General features: G+C 34.3%; 1 protein-coding gene across 1 annotated transcript in view; it reads right to left on the bottom strand.

The window, feature by feature from the left end:
• Window positions 1-22,903, bottom strand: part of LRP1B (LDL receptor related protein 1B) — a 1,793,989-nt gene that overhangs the window by 904,134 nt on the left and 866,952 nt on the right. Inside the window, exon 7 of the mRNA XM_033112843.1 lies at window positions 21,271-21,433. Coding sequence (XP_032968734.1) covers window positions 21,271-21,433 — 163 coding nt within the window. The remainder of the gene's footprint in view (window positions 1-21,270; window positions 21,434-22,903) is intronic.

Raw genomic sequence — 22,903 nt, 5'->3', positions numbered from 1 at the left:
TTCTCCCACATGGCTGAGTCAGTTCGTACTTACGTATGACTAAAACATGACTCTCTCCTTACTCTGCTTTCTCTATTAACCATCTGATTTTTCTCCTACTGCTCATGTTGCCAGCTAGTTTCACAATGAGCTTGAACTGGGTGGAGAAAGTACAGCGATGGGTCCCGTGGCCCTCTCAGTTTCTAAAGCTATTTTCTTCTCAAACTCTGACTTGAATGGTGAGAAAACTTCAAGAAAATTACTTTCCACGCCACAAAAAACGTTAATATTTACCCACATCTTTGTTCTCAGCCAGTAGGAGCTATTTGTGTTTAAAATTGAGAGAAAATACTCCTCTTGAATACCAGCATATTAACAAGGACTGACTCTGCATGGGAAAATAGAGCCCATCATTATAATCACAGTAGAAATGCTAGGGGAAATTTCTTTCTTCTGTCCTTTAAAGTTATACGTTTAGGAAAACTACTCAAATTTGCTTTAATTGTACCCCAATGGCTTTGTAAGAGTTAATGATGCTTTCTAAAGGTGTTTCGTTTCTATTTAGGGAGTAGCTGAGGCAAGGAGCAGCCCTGGGCTCACCCAGAATTCATAATTTAGTGGCATCACTTAGAAAGCATAGAAGAAGCTCATTTTAAGAATTTGATTGTAACTTAGAATGTGGAAGTCTTGGATGTCAGCACTAAAACAGAAAAAATAAATTATTCTGAAATTAGTCATCTATTTCCTGATTGATCCGCAATTAAAATTATGATCACTCACAACAGAGTTGTTTTTTTCTTCCTTTAAAAAAATGAATAGACTGTATTTTTAGAGCATTAGGTTTACAGAAAATTAAGCAGATATAGAGTCACCATATACTGCCTTTCTTCCTCATTCACTCTTTTCCAATTTATTAATATTTTGTGTTAGTGTATTACACTTTTTACAATTAATAAAATAATATCGATACATTATTATTAATTAAAGTCCATCGTTTACATTCGAGTTCACCCTTTGTGTTGTCCAGTTAGTTACATGGGTTTTGGCAAACAAATAATGACATGCATTTACCATTACACTGTCATATAGAATAGTATCACTGTCCTAAAAATTATGTGTATTCCATCTATTTATCTCTTTATAGTCTCCTGCCCCAGCCTCTGGCAACCACTGATCTTTCCACTTTCTCTGTTTTCTTTTCTTTGTTTCCCCCACCCCAGAATGTCACATAGTTTCTTCCTGTAAATTTTGAGCAACAAATTCTGCATGTATTCATCTGCATGGAACTGATACATGTACAAACTTACAAGTACCCCATATTAAGGGGAAAAAATGCCTACATTTTATATTCCCAATTTCCATTTTCCTCAGGGCTGAGTATCCAGTCTTCTGGATGAATGCTAGCATACTGTAAAACCCATCTACTTCACCTTAAAACTCCCCTGCTTAAAGCTGACTCATTGTAGGTATAGTACAGTGTGAGTATAGCATAGATAAGAGTGCAGGCTGTGTGTGGGGTGAGTTTAAATTTTGACTGCAACAGTTAACTGGCTCTTTGATGATGGGCAAGAAATTTACCTCTCTAAACCTTATTTGTAAAAGAGGATAATACTAGAAGGTTACTGTGAAGGCTAAATTGATCCATGCAAAGGAAGTGCTTAGAACAACGGTTGGCTCAAGTAAACCTTCAGTAACATTTTATTGATATTAATCTCTTTCTTTCTCTGTCTCTGGCTCGCTAAGAAAATGGGCCCTTTCAGAATTACAAATTCAGATTCTGAAATAGCACAAAGCATAAGGAAAACAAGATAGATAATGCAAAACCTGTTAGTTGAGTCTACTTCTCCATATACAAGAGTAAAATAGTTTAGTCTTTAGGCAAATGATGACAGAGTGAGTTGAGGTTCTGGGGTACTTGAGATCATATATGACAACATGTTCAATAAAATCACCTCCATCATGGAGTTCAGAGAGCATGCCTGAGCTCACTATGGGACATGCTGACCATCATTCAAGCAGGACAATGGAGTACAGCAGGATTCTCCATAAAGTATTGTGTTATAATTTGTTTCAGTTGGCTTACATATGCTTCTACAATATGAACCATCAGGATATTATTATGACAAATATATAATGTCCTTTCCAATTCTAACCTTTTAATAAGGCTACCTCCCAGAAAATTCCATAGCTCAGACATAATTTAATAAAAAAAAATTATATATATATGTTAATTGCAAGTGTTTAAGGCAAGGACATTGATCCTTTAAATTTATTTATAATATAACTGAATAAAATAGATATTCCTATTCCATTTAAAAAATGAAATTTGGGTTTTAGTTATTATAAAACATAATTTTATGAGCTATTGTCACTATTATTTATCCTAATATAAATCATTTTAATCAAATGTAGTTAAATTACTGTTTAAATCATGCAATATTAAGTCACCTGATAAATAGAACCTAGTACATAAAATACTTTTATGAAAAATTTAATTTTTAAAAGACCAGGCATAGCTTAAAAAAAATGTTTCTTTTATTAGGCAACCACAAACTTACGTATTAGTCTGCTTATCGTATTCAGGCAGTTTTCTTTGAATAATGGGAACATATACAGATCCAAAGAGTAAGAGGATCTAAAGAAGGCAGTTTCCAGCAGCTGGTCCTATTTTTTAACTAGAAATTTCACTATCTTCAATCATCTAAACATATGTCTGTCTTCTTTAGTGGGAGGTCACAAAAGATCCCGAAAGTATCTTTCTCCATGGAATAAATTAGGCATTACTCTTTAAATTTACCACGCTTCAAGATAAGGAAAACAAGACAGGTAGCCACACTGTTTCAATAATTGCCTGTTGAGGTGAACCTCACCTTCACTAGTGCTATTGATGCAGTATTCATGGCCATGTTTGTCATCAACATCATCATTATCACCTCATTTACCATCCTTATCTAGTATTTGCAGGGCTTTGATATACAACCTCAAAATATCCATGATAAAAGAATATGATTTTGTTCTCAAGTAGTTTGCATTCCCCAGCAAATATTCTCATAACATCAAATTTATATATCTATCTTTCATTGTGATTGAAACACGCTTTGCTTTTTCCTCTTTTTTTTTTTTGTGGTTGTTGTTTGTTTGTTTGTTATCTTAAGAGAATCATGATAATATTCAGAGAGCCATCATTCCCCACACCCCTGTCATCACCAAAGCCAACATGACTTAAGGAAATTGAACCTACTTCCAGATCTTGAGGTGGAGTCTGATTAATACTAATCTGAACAGTACTTGGTATTCTCCCAGTGATTGATACTGCTCCTTGTATGAGAAAACAACCTTATTTAGCCCATTCTGACTGACGTAATGAATTTAGAGTCCATATTTAGGGGCCAGGTTTCTTTCTTTTTCCTGCTGCGTGAGACTAAGTAAGCAACTTTTCTCAGTTGCTGCTTGCAGCACCTTATGACCATGGTGGAAAGGAATTAGGATGTAGCTATGCAAGGCAAAGCTGATATGGAAGGGACCTGGCTGTTTGACAATATCACTGAGGCATTAATTCAACCAAACCTGGATCCAACCAAGCTTGCTCCTCTTTGGTCTTCCTCTTAAGTGAGAAAATAAATTAATTTATCATTTAAGCCAGTTGGAATTAGGATTTTTGTTAGTGTCAAAAGAATTCTACAACATATCGGCTATATTATTATGCTATTCCAACTGACTTCTCTTTCTCTTCTATCTCTAGTGTTACCCCCATCAATAATCCATTTTGTCCTCCACTCTCAGATTGAATTCTGCAAACATTACATTTATTCAGAGAATGCTCTAAAACAAACAAACAAAAAGATAAATCACCTTGTGTGCATTAAAATCCAAGACACCCAGTCTGTAAATCTAGACCTTCTATGAATAGAAGTGAGATAGTAAGAAGCACAAATAGAAGAAAAATTATCATTCTGATGTCTAAAAGTGGTGTTGAAAATAAAATTTCCTCATGGTGTTTCTAGTCCTTTCTGAGAAGAGCGTGTTTAAGTTCTAAGAATCTGGAACCACTTATTTAAAGAAATTGCCCCAATGTGGAGATGCCTGTTATTTCAGTCATCGGTCAGGGTATAATCTACTTTTTTATCTGATTATATATTTGCCAGGCAAACTTTTAATAGATGACTTGGATTTCTGAATGTCTCCAGAAGAAAGATGAATCTAATGAAAATGATGCTTTCAAGATAAAATGATACACTTAAATTCTGAGCATTTAGGGGATTATAAAAAACTTCAGGAAAAGCTAAACTCACCCAATTTAAAATATCTTTTTGAAACAAAGGCTTTGACATGCTAACATGTTCTTCTTTTAATTTGTTAATAACCAAAATTAAAATAATAATAATAATGCAATCAGATAGTAGTTACAGTGGCAGAGACAGTCATCTGTCAACCGGAAACTCATAGCCACCCCTTTCCAAAGTGTGTAGTGGTTGATTACTTCCCAGCTAGAAAACATATTTTCTAGGCCTCTGTCTCCAGATGTGACCAAGTGACTAGATAGAATGCAACCTAAATGATCTATGTCATTGTTGAGCTAAAGTTTTAAAAAAGCAGATATCTCTTTCTTCTCTCTGGGCAAAAATCAGAGGATTTTGAGTCCCCAAAGGATACAGGAATCACAAGAGGAAAAGAGCTTCTATCTTTGAATCATCATGTAAAGAAAAGCTGCCTGATAACCAGGAACACATGCATTAGATTCTAACAAAAACAAACAACAAGTTTCTATTGTACTATCTACTGAATTTTACGGCAGTGAGTGCTACCATGACAGATTTCGAAGTTGGTAACACAAGTACAGGACTACATTAATAAAAACCTAAAAATATAACATTGGCTTACTGGTAAGATGGAAACAGCAGGATATCTATTGTTCAGCACTGGAAATATTCAAAATTAAAAGTATTTGATGAAAATGTCATTTGCTATATCTTGGAAAAGTATGTTGAAAGGAAAAAAACAAAAAAACAAAAAACAAAAAAACCCTAGTGCTTATTGAGCTTGTGGATTTAAGAAAAGTTGAAAAGTATAACATTAGTAGTTGTGTTTGTTACTACATGCTTATTTTGGCAAGATATCACCCCCCCCAAAATAAATAAATAAATAAATAAATAAATAAATAAATAAATAAATAAATAAATAAAGTAGATGAGAATTGACTGGGTGATAGCAAAAAGTGAAAGGGACTAGAATGAGTCCACAACTGGTGGCTCCCAGTATTGGAAAAGCCAATTGCTTCTCGGACTTGAATAGCAAGAAAAAATTATTGAAAATGGCTTTGAGCAACAAAAGCCAATTAAGACTTTTTGATTAGACAGAGGAATTTTGCCTTTAGACAAAAGGTGTTTGCACTAAATTACTGTTTCCAAGTCCTCAAAGAACATTAATAGAGTAAAAGAGAAAACCAAGAGAATGAGGTAGAAAGAAATAAATTGGGTTTGATAACTATTTCTAAAATATAACTTTGGGTGTTGTTATTGTAATATTGAGTTAATGGGAAGCAAAGAAATCTATCAATTTTCAAGGGAATTCATAACCACCAAAGACATGAACTTAGCTTACAAAATCTTTTGTCTCTTTAAACCTTAAAACAATGTTAAAGGAGCAAGTAACAGTCTGAGACATATAGAGCCTTCTATATGTCAATCAACAAGGATATTCCACATTAACAACTTCAGATGTAGTATTGAGGAGAACAGACTAGAAAAAACTTCCCAGTGAAAGCGTAGGTAATGGGACAACAATGGAAAATGGAAAACAGTGCAAGGAAAAGAAACATCTAGATAAGTGACTTCCAAATCACCATGGTAGAAGGTCTTCACTTTACTTGCCTGGCAGGTTTTCATTTTTCTTTTTTTTTTTCAGGTTTTTAGGTCCATTAAAATATAGCTAATGTATAATATTACATTAGTTTCAGGTGTACATCATAGTTATTCCACATTTATATACCTAAAGATATGATCACCATAAGTCCATCAACCATCTGACAGCATAGTATGCTATCACAATATTATTGATTATAGTCCCCATGCTGTACATTACATCCTCAGGACTTATTTGTTTTATACCTGGAAATTTGACCCTCTATTCACCTGCAACCTTACCCAACTTTTTAATTTTTCAATTACAGTTGATATTCAATATTATTTTATATTAATTTCAGGTGTATAACATTGAGGTTAGACATTTATATAATTTGAGAAATGATCTCCCTGACTTGTCTAGTATGCATCTGGCACTATACATGGTTATTACCATATTATTGACTACATTCCCTATGCTTTAGTTTACATCCACATGAATACTTTATAGCTACTAATCTGTTCTTCTTATTCCCTTCACCTTTTTCACCCTGTCCCAATCCTCCTCCCTTGTGGCAACCACCAAAATCTTCTCTATATCGAGTTTGTTTCTTTTTTGTTTGTTTATTTCGTTCTTTAGATTGCACATATAAGTGAAATCACCTTGAATTTGTCTTTCTCTGTCTCACATATTCCACTTTGCACAATTGCCACCAGGTACAACCATACCACCTCAGATGGTGAGAACTCATCCTCATCCATGGCCAAGTGATATTTCATTGTATATATGCACCACCTCCTCTTTATCCATTCATCCATCAATGGACGCACAGGCTGCCTCCACATCTTAGACACTGTAAACACTGCTGCAATGAACATATGGATGTATACATCCCCTTAAAGCGGTGTTTTGTGTTTCTTTGGATAAGTAACCAGAAGTGAAGTTATTGGGCCCTTCTTTGTTTGTTGTTATAACCTTTGTTTTAAAGTCTATATTGGCTGGTATAAGTATAAGCTACTGCAGCTTTTTTGTTTTGTTTCCATTTTCATGAAATATCTTTTTCTCATCCCTTCACTTTCAGTCTGTGTGTGTCTTTTGATCTTGTAGGCAGCATATGTAAGTGTCTTATTTTCTTATCCATTCAACCACCCTATCTTTTGATTGGGGCATTTAATCCACTTACATTGAAAGTAATTGTTATAGATATGTAGTTATTTCCATTTTATTATTAATGTTATTTATTCATGTTATTTATTTATTTATTTATGTATTTGTTTATTTATTTTTGTCTTAAGGAAATCCCTCTAAGGTTCCTTGTAATTCTGGTTTGGTGGTGATTAACTCCATTAGTTTTTTTCTTATCTGGGAAGCTCTTTATGGTTCCTTAAATTCTAAACGATAATTTTGCTACATAAAGTAACCTTGGTTGTAGGTCCTGCTTTTCATCACTTTAAATATTTCATGCCAATCCCTGCTGGCTTGCATAGTTTCTGTGGAGAATTCATCTGACAGTCTCATGGGAGCTCCCTTGTAGATAACTAACTGCTTTTCTCTTGTTGCTTTTAAGATTCTTTGTCTTTAACCTCTGGCATCTTAATTATGATGTGTCTTGGTGTGGGCCTCTTTGGGTTCATCTTGTTTGGGACTCTTTGTGCTTGTTGGGCTTGTAGGTCTCTTTCCTTCACCAGGTTAGGGAAGTTTTCCATCATTTCTTCAAGTAGGTTTTTCATTTCTTGCTCTCTCTCTTCACCTTCTGGAACACGTATGATGTGAATGTTGGTATGCCTGCTGTTGTTCCAGCATCCCCTTAAACTATCCTCATTTTTATGGATTATTTTTCTTTTTTTCTGTTCTATTTGGGTGTATTATGCTGCTACCTTATCTTCTAAATTGCTGATTTGATCCTATGTTTCATCTAATCTACTGTTGATTCCCTCTAATGTATTCTTCATTTCATTTATTCTTTATTTCTGACAGGTTCTTTTTCTTCTTTTTTTTCCTGTCTCAATTTTTATATTTCCTATTTCTTTGTTGAAGTTGTCCTTGAGATCACTGAGCATCCTTATAACCAGCGTTTTTAACTCTGTATTTGGTAGACTGCTTGTCTCCATTTTATTTAGTTCTTTTTCTGGAGCTTCGGCCTGTTCTTTTATTTGGGACACATTTATTTGTTTCCCCATTTTGGCTCCCTCCCTGTGTTTGTTTCTCAATATTAGGTAGGGTTTCTATGCCTGCCAGTCTTAGTAGAGTGGCCTTAATAGTAGGTGTCCTGTGCAGCCTAGTCACCCTGGTCACCAAAACTGAGTACTCCAGGTGTGTCCCTTTTATGGGTTGTGGATGCACTCACTCCTGTTGTATTAGGATGGTGCAAAAGTAATTGTGGCTTTTGCAATTATTTTTAACCTTTTAAACTGCAATTCCTTTTGTACCAACCTAATAGTTGAGCCTCGGTTGGTGTTTGCACATTAATGGAAGGGACTGATCCTTGGCCAATTGGTTTGAGGACTGGCTGTGACTACAGTGGAGGAGGTGACTCTACAGAGCAGGATTTGCTTTAGCAGGGCTCTGGGGTCCGCTGAGTCTGCCGTTTGGGTTTGTCATCTTTGGAGGCAGTGATAATCAGTCTCCACTTTTGGTAATCACAGATCTGACCTCTTTTTCTATTAGTTATTATTATTATTTTTAAGATCTATATATAAGTGAAAATATACAATATTGTCTTTCTCTTTCTGACTTTTTCACTTAGCATAATGACTTCAAAGTCCATCCATGTTGTCAGAAATGGTAAAATTTCCAAATTTTTTATGCCTGAATAATATTTCATTGTGTATAAATATACAACAACTTCCTTATCCATTCATCCATTGATGGATACTTAGGTTGTTTCCATGTCATGGTTATTATAAATAACGTTCTATAAGTATGTGGGTGCAGATAACTTTGTGAGTTCATGTATTCATTTTCTTTGGATATATTCCCAGAAGTGGAATTGCTGGATTATATGGTAATTTTATTTTTAATTTTTTAAGGTACTTCCATACAAGTTTTCACAGTGGCTCTACCGATTTACAATCCTACCAACAATGCACAAGTGTTCCCTTTCTTCTGCATCCCGACGAGCCTGTGTCATTGCTTATCTTTATTGCTTATCCGATGAGAGCCATTCTAATGAGTAATGATGTTGAGCATCTTTTCATGTGCCTGTTAGCCTTTCATAGATCATCTTTTGAGAATTGTCTATTCATGTTATTTGTCCATGTTTAATGGGGTATTTGATTGATTGATTGACTTTAGTATTGAGTTGTATGAATTCTTTATATATTTTGGATATTAACCCTTATCAGATATATGGCTTGTAAATATTTTTTTCTCCCATTCCATAGGTTGTCTTTTCACTGTGTTGATGCTTGCTTTTGCTGTGAGAAAGTTTAATTTGATGTAGTCCTATCTATCTATCTATCTATCTATCTATCTATCTATCTATCTATCTATCTATTTTTTTTTATTGCTTGTACTTTAGGTGCCATATCCAATAATCCATTAGCAAGACCCATGTTAAAGAGCTTTATTCTTATGTTTTCTTCTAGGTTTCAAGGTTAGTGACCTTGCATTTACAACTTTAATCTACTTTCAGTTAATTTTTATGAGTAGTATAAGACATGGGTCCAGTTTCATTCTTTTATATGTGAATATCCAATTATCCCAGCACAAATTATTGAAGAGGATATCTTTTCTAGATTGACTATTCTTGGCTTCTTTGACAAATATTAGTGGACTCTATATGCTTGTGTTTATGTCTGGCCTCTCAGTTCTGTTCCATTGGCCTATTTGTCTGTTTGTGTGGCAGTACCATACTGCTTTAATTAATACAGCTTTATAGTACAGCTTGAAATTGGGAAGTGTGATGCCTCCTGCCCAAGCACAATTTTTACAAGTGCTTACAAAGAAAACCATCTAACTAAAACTGAAAGAAGGCCAAACACCTCAACATTTGTCTTTTCCCTTTGAAAGATTTAAAAAAAAAAAAAATCTTTAGTAAAAAAACCACTTGATATTGGAAAACATCCACCTTGAACATAAAGCCAGGACAGATTCTTCCAAGTCAAACCAGTTATAATCTGGCTCAAGGGAAAGTAGAAATTTTGGTTCAATATCCTGCAAGGCTCAGCAGTGAAGCAGAGTGAAATATAAATCAGTGTAAAATATGACTGTTGTTTTTTACTTCTTTTTTTTTTTTTTGCTTGTTTGGTTTTGGTTTAATATGATTATATGGCCTATTGTAAAATCCTAAATTTATGCTCACGTGTGAAAGAGTGATAAAGAACAAGGGGAATGATGTCAAGTACTTATTTTATTATTTTTACCTTTTGTCTTTTCCTTTGTAGTGTTTACAAAGCAATGTTTTCTCAGTTTTAAAAAGTAACAGTTTGTGTCTGATCCATTATTTACCTCAGAAATTTCAAATAAATTACTGATTAGCATTTTGTTTCTCGTTTAGAATGTGTTTTTCTTGTAAACTGTGATAGCCATATTTTCTGATTTTAATATTTGATATTTGACATATAATTCTAATATACTCCAAGCTCTATGGGAGTATGGATCATACCATTATCATGATGCCCTGGTCAAACCTGTGTGATACTGGAAAGTTGCCCATATATTTCCAAAAAATGTACCAGTCATATCTACTTCCTATTTTAATAGACCTGTATGGAAAAAAAAATCAAAATAATTTTAAACTAATTGAAAATATAAATCATTCTTTTCCAGCTATGGCACAGATTCTTCCAGTATACAAACTATTCTCCGGGAGTAAGTAAGAAAAAGCTTTCATGTTACTTGAGAATCATTTTATAAGGGAAACAATAATTTATCGAATATTAACCCAGTGGCTTAGAAATACTCACATAGCTTCCAAAAGTGTTGGACAATCTGATAGAATAAAAGTTCCTGCCAGTTTCTTAAACAATGTCTTTAAAGATTTAAAAAAGGGATACTAGCAATGCTATCCAGAGTGCCCCTCCCAAGCGTCTTCTCAGTATTGTAGAAAATGTTACAGAAAACCAACCAACCAAACAAACAAACTGTAATTTGCCTTGGAAAGAGGTAAGTAAAATATTCCTTAGAGTGAGTTTTAAAGATTTTGGCTAAATGGAAATGATGGTGTTCTCCTAGAAGAGGGAATTATACATTGCAAGAAAGTATTTATCCAAATGCCAAATAGTTTTAGCTAAGTGAAAAGAGACTGATTGGTGCATGGAAAGAAAAATAAAAGACCAAGGAATGCACATGAGAATGGACGATCCTACAAGAATGGAGGTGACCATGTATCTTAGTTCTGATCAAGAAGACATGAAGAAATGTCTAGTGTGTGAGCTCTACACCCAAGAAATAATACTGTTTTTTAACTAAATTCCATATTTCTATACAGGATCTCTGGAATGTCAGGATTCTTCTTATGACCTGACAAGGTCATAAGAATTAGCCTGAAAAGATTACATTAAAGTTAGCATCTCAGAACAAAGAAGTGAAAGGAATCCATGTTTTTTAATAATATTGTTGAGCCAATAAAATAACCAACCCAGATTTTTAAGTGAAATCATAAATTCCTCTACAATTTAAGATACATAGTTGTTTTTCTGTTATTTTTCTGAGTGGACAGGATTAACCAGAGTGATAATTCAGAGAAGACATTTCTTTTAAAATAAGTGGTTGGAAGGTTGGGAAGACATTGGATATAATCCTAAAATTGAACTGTGAACTCAGTAATTTAGAGAACAACTTAGCAAATATTAAAACAATTATAAAGTGAAAAAGAGACAGAACAGCAAGGAGAGCAAATCAAGATATTGAATATTTTGCATTGTTTTGAGTTTATGAATGATATGAGTCAAGAACAAAGTGTCAGTTGAAATAGTTTGGGTTGTTTCCAGTAAAGGCTGAACTGAACATCAACCACTCCAAGTTGCTCTTCCATATCCCCACTAATTACAATATAATGGAAAAATTATTTGTAACTGAAAGAGACAGTAATTAAAGATAATACCATACACGAATCTCCACATGCAAAAAGCTAAGAGGAATTTGGAAAGAGGTTGAACCTAGACAAAATTAATTAATGAGAATAATTTGAATCATATATAAGATAGCTACTATGGATTCATACTCTTGAGTGAGCCTTTAAACTACTAACTTCAGTAAAAATAGTGCCGATCATGAAACACATACTTGCATATCCCCGTTGTCTCGTCTATTCACATCAGCAACTTCTAAAAGGAACTTTAGATTGAAAAATGTCAGGTAGTGACTCTCCTGATGTGCTTAGTAAATTAGCCTAAAATAAGTAGATGTCCATTGCTTAGGTAATTCTCTATGAACCCAAATGCCATCCAAGATGTTAGACTCACCAAGAGAAGGCAGTAGGAGTGTAAAATAGGAAATAAGCATAGAGAAATTTAGATAGATTATAGAGAGATAAAAAGATAGAAATATATTTAAGTTCAAATGATAGCCACTTGAGTTTCTCACTACAGGTAAAAAAAAACACATTAGAATTTTTTTTTGAATAATTCTTACACATTTATTTATAAGACTAGAGATGTTATCATTGTACTGCATTAATCACCCATTGAGTGTAAGGAGAATGGACAACTTGGGACTCTCTTTCGTATAGTTGAATGCAGAGGTCATCCCACCTAAGTACTACTACTAGGTGTAGGACTGAGTTTGTTTAAAAGATATGCTAGTAACCCAAAATATACAGTTAGCAGTTCATTTGTTCAGCCTTTTGTTGTTGTTTTTAAGAAACTTTAAGTTGAAGATGCCTAAGAAGGAAATTATAGCAGGAGAATGATTATTGGAGCTATTGAAATGTCTCCGTTTCTCTCTGAATTTTCTTCTAATGAAGAAGAATATGTGGGAGCATTTGAGATCTTGCTCCCTGGCATATGCATATGTTGTCAGTTTAGCTCAAATAAACATTTATAAAACTTCTCTACAGTTTGCACATTCCTTATAGGGACATTTGCTTGGTGCTGTATGGCAGGATTCTGAAGAAGACCACTTAGGACCAGCCTGTGGACCTGGACCCGGTGCTAGGTACAAGCAAGGGTCCATTGTACCCAACCGGCCCCTCACTTCATATCCGGTGAACTTTGGCAAATTTTTCTCAGAACTCTGGGTCACTTTGCTTTAAGTAGCAGGCCATGAATTTGTTTGAGCTGTTCTTAGAAAATCCTCAAGGTGGCTAAGAGTTGAGATAACTGAAGAAAAATGTGTTCTGCTTTAAATGTTGGCTTTTAATTGGATTGATTACTGAGAGTGTAAACAAAATCTTTTCTAGTGAAATGAGAGACTGAACTTTTCTTAGCTCTGGAAGAAAGAAAACAAACAAACAAAAACAAAACAAGCAAACAAAAAAATCTGGCTTCCCCAACCTGAATAGCCAATGAGATGATGACGGTTGTTTAGAACCCCAAATCTGGAGTGGGAGAGATGAGTCCACTGCAGTAACTGTAGTAACATAGCCAATACCACAGAAACCAGCAGGAACCCCAAGGAGAAGGACAGGGCACCCTGGAATAGGTGCACCCTAAAAAGGGGACCTGTCCTTGGAAAGCATTACAGTTCTGGAGACGTCTGAAAAGTTCTTGCTGGTCTTTGCTCAGATATTCTTAGTTGACTAAGAATCTTTGTGTGCTTGCCTGAAGAAAAATTTCCTCTAGGGTGTAAGATAGTCCTGCAGAGCTATCCATCGCATATGGTTCATCTGGAGATACGCACCTAACGGATGGTTTTCCCTAGAAGTTTGTTCAGATTCTACAGATCTCAAAATTAACATAGGAAATTGTTCCTCTAACGCCAGTAATCCCCATGACAGTCAAAATCACATTAATACTAAGATGTCCAAAATAGGGATACTTTTATACTTCTCAATTCATCTTTTGTGTGCATACTTAGAAAGAACTATGTATAAAATTAGGCAGAATGGATGGAAAGCATATTTAATTGGTCTCTCCAAGTTTCAGGAAAAAAAAAAGGATTTAGATAAATAGATGTCAACCTATGATGTCATTTAGACGTCAACCCAATTCTTTGAGGTATTAAAAATGTCTGTCCTGATTTTAACAGAGAGAAAGTCATTTGGAACTTGACTTGTCAAGGAAAGATATAAATTGTAAATGCCTCCAGAGCAAGATTTGGATCCAATTGTTCTTTTATTAAACTAGTAAGTTTTTCTCACCGTTTAATGGTCTCTACTTGTGTCTGTCTATGTGTGTCTATATATGCATGTTGTAAATGTGAGATAATGTTCTACCTCTGGATGATATTATTAAAATTAATTTAAAGGCAAGTTCTTATAAGGATTGAGTATTCTAAAATTCTCAAAAATATAGAAACTACCTAAAATGCTTTTCAGTTTCATGTGATCAAGGACTCATCCTTAGTACTGTGTTTCCCCCAAAATAAGACCTACTTGGACAATCAGCTCTAATGTGTCTTTAGGAGCGAAAATTAATATAAGACCTGGTCTTATTTTACTATAAGACCTGGTCTTATGTAATATAATGTAATGTAATATAGTATAATATAATATAATATAATATAATATAATACAATACAATATAATATAAAAGGACCGGGTCTCACATAATATAATACAATAAAAGACCCGGTCTTATTTTACCATAAGACCGGGTATTTTATAATATAATAGAAGACTGGGTCTTATATTAATTTTTGCTCCAAAAGATGCATTAGAGCTGACTATCCAGCTAGATCTTATTTTTGGGGAAACAGGGTAAATGAAAGCTAGCTTAAGTTTACTAGTTTAAGTAAAACAGACATGTATTTATTTTGCCTGGGTTTTACAAAAAATAAGTCCATGTTAATAATGGACTTTGATATCTATGAAAAATATTTCTGGATGTTATAAAATGTGCAAGCTACAAAATATTAATTTTTTTTTAATATTTAGTTTTCATTAGAAAACTAATACTTAGTTTTCATTAGAATTTGAGGTTTTAGGGGTTAAAATCTCAATATATGTAGGAATAACATTGCATTGTTCCAGAAGGGCCCTGGAACACTTCAAAAGATTTTTTTAAAATATTACATTTCATGGGAATTATTATAAAATAAGTGATGTAAATGTTCTAGGGTGTGTTGCATGCATAAACAATGCTCTAAATTAAACAAATTGTCAGGACTATGGGAACCCCAAGACAGCTGTTTCGTTCTTCCCTGCTCCCTGGCTCCTCATTTTTCATTGTTTGCATTCCTCCGTCCATCACAGTACATTTAAGCTGGATTTAGGTGACGGAATTTATAAGAAGACATTATTGAAAGGAGACATCTTACACTATTGCCAATGTTTGATCGCGCCACGTCAAGGAAATGTGAAGTTGGTAATAGCTTCCTTTCACACCAAGCTCACAGGAGACAAAGACTTTAAAGATCATTGATTGTCACCTGGAGATTTTGTTTACTGTAAAGGACATCATATAAAAGACACTCTCCAACTTCATTAGAAGGGATATTATCAAGTGCCTAACCATGAATGGACATTTACCACTGTCTAAGGACATCTAAGAGGACAAAAAGCCATAAACATTAGAGGTAGACAGCTCTCCCAAGACATCGATGGGATCTGTATACCTATGGATTGATGGTGAACTCAGAATACATTTTGTTTGGTTGTCTTTACCTGTCTGTGAATGATATTAGTCATCATAATAGTTATACTTGCTTTGGGGTTTTTCTACATAGTGCAGCTATTTATGACTACCGAACATGTATAACTGTGAATACTCTTTTCATGGCTTATGTAAATGTTATACTAGATGTCAAATACAGAAAAATGAGACAAAAGGCAAAACTTGGATCATGATATCTTACAGGATAGAGATGATCCAGAGCATTTTTGTCGCAATGAAAGCCAGAAGACCTGGCTGCCTTCCATTTACCTATCCTTCCCTTTTTGGGAAAAATTTGGCCTCAACTCAGATCCTGTTGTTATGGCATTGCCCTATCCCCAATGGTCAACAAGATGCCTTTGATACTGAGACTTCCTAAGAATGAGCCTTCTTAGGGCTGTGAAACCACACGATCCAATCAAAGGTTGCTTGTTAATACAGGCTTCGGATTGATTTATGACCAAAAAGGGGAACTGTGGATGGAAAAAAAAAAAAAAAAAGTGTGTGTGGGGGATTTTATGGAAAGTAACATCACAGTGTGATCTAATCATACATTCCTAACTGGGCAGGTCCTGGTGGGTTGTCACACTCAGGCCTTTAACTTCATTATTAAAAGGTTTCTCTATGTCTTAAGTAAGCTCTGTTCATTGTTTCTGTTCATGTAGGTTAACACACTTTTGAAATAAGCAGTCATCATACTCAAGAGAGCACATAGTGTTGTTAACTATCGTGTAATCCAATTCCCTCCTTCATGTAATCTTTCTTACATCCTCACCTTAATATCAAATACATAAAAGAAGCTGCGAAACTGTAATTCTAAGGAACATTTGTGATCTTGCTACCCAGAATATGTTGTCAGCTTGGTTCAAATAAACTCTTATAAAAATTCAAAAAAGAAAGAAAAATATGCAATAAGATTTTGAGGGAGACTACATTTACATTGACTACAAGAAACATATCTCTTTTTGAACAATGGGGAGATGTATCTGATTGTAGAAACTTGCCATATGGCTTTATTGAAGTGGTGAGGGAGGGTAGGAGATCATCTATCTATCTATCTATCTATCTATCTATCTATCTATCTATCTATCTATCATATTTCTACCGATAGATAGATAGATAGACAGATAAATGGATGGATGGATGGAAAGATAGATAGATAGATAGATAGATAGACAGATAGATAGATAGATAGATAGATAGATAGATAGACAGATAGATAAATACATTATTTCTGGGTGTCTGTGTAAAGGGTAGTTCTTACTTAAAAAGTCAGGACTTACAATTTATAACGTATCAAAGTGTGAATATGAATTTCAAGTGATTAGCAACAGTCATGAATTGCAGATGAACATATGACCCTTCAAGACTGACACTTCTATGAGGAGAAAAAAATACACAGGGGTATGTCGTCACATGATTCTTAATGTTCAAACCCATAACAACTACAGAACCATCTCAATCGTCAAATCAATAGGTAGTTAGGTAGTGGTTAACTGTGGGGGTGCAACCTGAAGGTTTTATTTGCTCACAGTGTAGTCTGAGGGAATTTTATAGCCAAAGGTCTACAACAATTCTTAAGTCCTGTTGCAGGTGAATAGGGAAAACAGGCTCTAACTTGGAAACTGGACTGGCTCCAGGAACCACATAACCGAAGTGAGAAACCTGATATTTACCTGAAGGATCTTCTTGTTACAAAATCCCTTTCATGGGAACAGGCAAACTTACTTCATTGTCTAGCTTCCCACATGCACACAGCATCTCAGATTAGAATTTCATTAGTCAGCCCTGTTCCCTGATGAGTATTAACTTTGATTCAATCTTTAACTCCTCAGCCATGATTAGTTTCACCAACAGAGGGGATCCAGGTGGGTGAGGGAAAAGGGTTTATTAACTATAAATACTGTCAATCACTCCTGCGTGAATTCAACTTCTGAGACTTGAGCTTTACTCCTCTGCCTCATGGCAGATGGCCTGCTCTTGTAGAGAATATAGATAGCACTCTTTCCCCTCAATATTGACACGGTGTCACATATTCACAAATAAATCCTACAGGTCACTGCCATTCACTCTTTATAAGTCAAAAGTCTATCCTCCACACAAAACCAGTATATACTGTACTTGGAAAATATTTAATTTCTGCTGTTGAACATGCCAAGGGAGATTTCCCTATCTCTCTTAATTTAGCCATCTCATATAAGTCTATTGAGTTTGGGTTCTATACATTGTACTTCAAGTACCCCCAAACATATGTTTCCCAAATTTTCAATTGCAACTTCAGTACTATCACTAAAACAGTTCTTAAATGTTATAGTTTTTCTAATAATTACGATGCTTAGGATTAATTGATCCCTCTTTTTCAATATTGTTGCAACAATTCATGGTAAAATGAATTCTTGTCTCAAGTTTAGTGTGATGATTTTAAGAGGAAGCTTAGGGCCATACCTTAGAAACAAAAATGTGAACTAGCTCCACTCCAACCTTCCTTAGACCCCAAATACTACATGGTTTATTATTGAAATAATGTCATCTTCAAAAATACAGGTTAACTACAAAGGTAACTATGAAAGGAATTTATTCCTATCTTTATCTTTTGAAATACCTTGAAGGTAATCCAAAACCACCTTACACAAAATGAGTTATTAAAATAATGTTTCCTCTGATACTTTTCCTATATCACAGTTACTCTATACTTTCGCCTCCAACTTCCTATATATAGTTCATCTTTATTCCCCAGCTATACAATTTTTTTTTTCATAATAGTATCATAATTCTTGACATATCAATAGTTATTTCTGAGGCAACATGGAAAAGAGAACGTCACATACTCTACAACTCAGAAGTGTTAAAATGCTTTATACGTTTTACTTAATTTAATCCTCAGAACAGCACTTTACGGTAGCATTACCATTATTCATATTTTTAAGATGGGAAAATCAGGAACAAAGAGGCATCCAGCATCACACAGCTAGTAACTGGTGGAGCCAAAATTTGATCTCAGGGAGAGGGACTCCAGCATCAAGCTCTTAACCATTAAACAAGCAGAGCCCTAATAACTGCTTTCAGAAATGCTATTATTGATGTTGGATCTCTATGCTACCTTCCAATCTATCAAACATTTTTTGAAAATTTTTTCAAGGAACGATTGGAAGAAAATATTGCTAAAATTTTAAAGGAAGAAGAAAATCTCAAGAAACATCTCAAAAGAAAACAGTCTGAATTCACGAGTCAATATAAACATATCAAAAAGCAACAAAATGAACAAACAAGGTTTATAAGTAATCTCTTTCTGCCAGATTTGGATTGGAGACTTGTGCAAGTCATATTCAGAGTCCAGAGAAAATCAGTAATTTATATTCAACTCATGAAGAACAATAGCAACAACACTTTAATTTAATAGAGATAATGTGTTAATACTACAGTAGCCCTTAGATAAAAAGGGAATAGGAGGCTGAGAAAGTGAAGTTAAAAATATAAACAAGAAAATATATATTTTTCAATGCAACATTTGGGGAGGTAAGAAAAATCTCTCTGTATTTCCATATCTGTTAAGGTCAAGTTCTAAGTGTCAGGTTAGATTTTAATACATTCTGGTATTTCCCAACTGAAGTTATAACAGACAAATAAAAACATATATCACCCTATACAATTAGGGAAAAGTAGGAGAAATCCCACTGTTCGTACATTTCCCCTTTAGCAGGTCATACAGCGGCTATAGTCATGTCCCAGCCTCAACTATTCAAATTACTCTCCAGCCCAACAGTTTAAGTTAAAGGAAAAACTTATGTTTACTTTTATAGCATTACATTAATTCTAGCCAAATTTCTGATATTAAGGAAAAAGTAGAATATATTTGAAAGTGTTCTACTACAAACAGGCTTTCTACAATTCTACGAAAAACTGTGCTGGAGAGACAGCAAACTGAAACAAAATTTTTCAAAGAACTTATTATGATAAATGATACATGGCAAAGTTATATTTACACAGTTACTAGGCCCAAAGGATAGAATAAATGCAGACAATGTCGGGGTTTTCTACTCCTAATTCCTTTGACAACAATGACAAAATATGGTTCTTTCATGTAATGACAGGGAGAAATAGGAAACTTGAGAACATAAAATATGGTGCTGCTCAGAAAGGGAGTTGGTGTTCACATATATATTTCAGATTGGCAGTTCTATTTGAGAAGGGTCTCAGGATCTTTGTTTTTCAAGAGTGGGAAAGGACAAAAATGGTAGAATGAGGAGAGAAACACAATAGCTTCACCTTTTAACCTTTTTGACAGACAAGATTGTCTAAAGGCTAATCTGAAATTCAGTTAGCACATGCAGGGAAAATCATGCAAGCAAATATACTTTCTAAACAGAATGCAAAAAGAATGTTATTTGCACATTTGTACATTTCCATTTTTTTCTTACTACCCTTATCCAACAACCCACACAAATAAGATTAAATACAGCTTCTTTTACTAATGTCTTTTGAAGCATCACTGCAGTCAGATTGAGTCAAGTAACCATCTGCTGCAAGTACAAATAGAGCTCCATTCAAGAATTATATTATACAGCCTTCCTTGCAAAGTTCTTACGTGCAAGCTGTTCTTGTCAAAATCAGAACCATTGTGATGATGCATCTTAATATTCAATCAGACTTTAAGTAAAGAGTGACAAAAGTCCACATATGGATGACAGCTGTTTCTTCAGTAAATATTTCCCCATTTATTGAATGGAGGCTTATGGCAGTTTAAGATATGTTCCATCAAACATTTCAGCCTGAACTCTCTGGGAATGATTAAAACAATAACAAGGATAAAATTCCACTTTTCAAATTACATCTGGAAAACCAACAGCTCCTCCAATTAAAGTTGTACACTATGCCATTAATTTGAGAGTATCCAGTATTAAGAGCATCCTCCAATACTGACTGGTGGAAGAACTGAATTTATAGGACTCTATACATTTTTGTCCTTCCCTCTCTAATAATAGCATAACCTCTATAAAATTAAAGCAAAATTTCTATATTGATTTTTTAATCAAATGAACAAAGTTGATGGGGATTTAAACATTTATGCCTAATTTTGATAAACTGTGAAATATTAAGAAATATTAATGAAACTTTAGCTATAAGAAGCTCAGATAAGACCTTTTAAGCAATAAAGTGACTTGTAAACTTCAATAGTTAAAAAAAATGGAAGATAAATTTTGGTGAAGAATTAAGTAACTCCATAATAATTGAGTGTTCACGTATCAGTAGTTAGAGGAAAAAAAAGAAACAAAAACTGGTCTAACTAACAAGGCGAACTTAATGTTTTAGTAGTACTCTTGAACACGCATTATGTCCCTTTTATAAATCCTAAATGTTGTGTTAGATGTGAGTCCGTTAATAGTATATATTTCAAGTAGCATTTTTTAAGTTTGCTAACTACAAGGTCCACTGCTAAGTAACTTAAAATCTTCTCTTTGTAACCTAAAACTGTTGTGAGGCTCTTCTTTGGTTACTCCAAAGCAATTCATGAGAAGGTGGCAGGTTGTTTGTGTTTTAGGATAGGCCTGCAATATTGATGTGTTAAGGATTGCTGTTTCTCAACTTCTGCATGGTAAATTACACTCTGTTTTCCTTCCTGCAAGGCAGTTGTTAAAATTCTTAAATAAAAAAAAAGAGCTTGTAGTCTTATATTCCACAGCTCTCATCAGACTCTGATCATTTTTTTTTAATGGAAATTATTTCAGATATAACACTGTAAAAAAGAATGCCTTACCCTGCTGTTGGATCAACTGCTATTGCCTTAGGATTATGAAGCTCCAGATCAATCAGGGTGACACATACAGACCCGTTGTAATTACAAACAAAGATCCGGTCACTGACATGGTCCACAAAATAGAGATTTCTGGTGAGCCAATCAATCGCCATGTGTTGCACATCTGAAAAACATGCACAAACACACAATTGTTGAATCACAGGTACACATAGAGTATCATAGGCCAGAGGACATAAGTTTGCCCAAACTTTCACAGAGGATATTTCAAAAGTATAGGTGATTTTATGATAAAAAACTGCAAAGACAATTGGTTGATATGCCACGATAAGTGATTAATTATTCTGTAAAATAATAACTACGTCTTGATCCCTTTCTTCTTGTCATCTAAGGAATGAGGATAACCAAGACAATGGACAAAGAATTTTTAAATCTTAAAATATAGACATTTACAATAAAATATTTCTCCTAGTTTTTGCATGTGCCCCAAATAGCTCATTCAACCCAGTGGACATAATTGGTTTAAGGGCACAGCTAAACTCTTTAGTAGTAAGAGAAATACAATTTTTTTCTGAACTTAAGGTAAACCTTTATTTTCAGATCGCCTTCTGTTATAAATAGGAAGGGTGAAGAAGGTAGTAAAGGATATCTACAAGGATCCCTTTGTTTACAAAATATATCCAAAAATTGGAAATAAAACAAAAGGGGTGGGGACGCATTATAAACAGGCCCACTCAAAGATTAATTCTCTGGAAAAGAATATCCAATAGTATCCAATAGTACTTTCTGCAATGATGGAAACATTCGCTACCCATGCTGTCCAATAAAGTAGCCACTATACATGTGTCTAGTGAGCATTTAAATTGTGGCTAGCGTGACTGGGAAACTGAATCTGCATTGTGTTTCATTTTAATTAATTCAAATTTAAATTGTAAAAAAATGTAGGTAGCTATTGGCTACTATGGATAGTGTAGCTCTAGAGGAATATGTGTTTGACTTAATATTTTCAATTTGTTCAGACCTATACACTGTGAAATTTCATTCTAATTTGTAGATATTTATCTGGTAAAAAGGATAATCCCAAAGGTTATGGTTTTTTACCCATACCATTAACCATTTTTATACCTAACCTACAAATCATATTTAAACATTCTTTTTCTTTAAAATGCCTATACATATCCAATTCCACTAATTCACCTAGATCAGCAAGGCTGGGCTGGTTACCTCAATACTGCCATAAATAAATACATTTCTGGTCCTATTCATTCCTAACTTTTATGACAGTCACATTTTTATCTATGGAAATTATACTTTGATACCTCCCTGTTTGATTTTACTATGGATCTATGATTCATCGAGCAATAAAACCTTCACTCTGCAATCTGAAGCAAAACATTCTTCCTACTCTATACTTCAAAACACTTCCTTAGTAACATGCTGCTTCAGTGAATGATATTCTTTCAACAGAAAGACTAATAGAGATGCATGTGCCATCATTACCATCATAATGGTATACTGTCAAAGCAAAACAGAGAAAGTAGCAACTTTGGGGGAATTTCTAACATGCCTCACAGGCACCAGGAGAAAGTGGATATTGCATTAATTGGACACACATTTTCAAGCTATCAATTACAGT

The sequence above is a fragment of the Rhinolophus ferrumequinum genome, chromosome 8, assembly GCF_004115265.2.
Source record: "Rhinolophus ferrumequinum isolate MPI-CBG mRhiFer1 chromosome 8, mRhiFer1_v1.p, whole genome shotgun sequence".
Taxonomy (NCBI): Eukaryota; Metazoa; Chordata; class Mammalia; order Chiroptera; family Rhinolophidae; genus Rhinolophus; species Rhinolophus ferrumequinum.
Note: the sequence above shows the minus strand (reverse complement) of the source record. Positions and strands in the feature narration are given on the sequence as shown.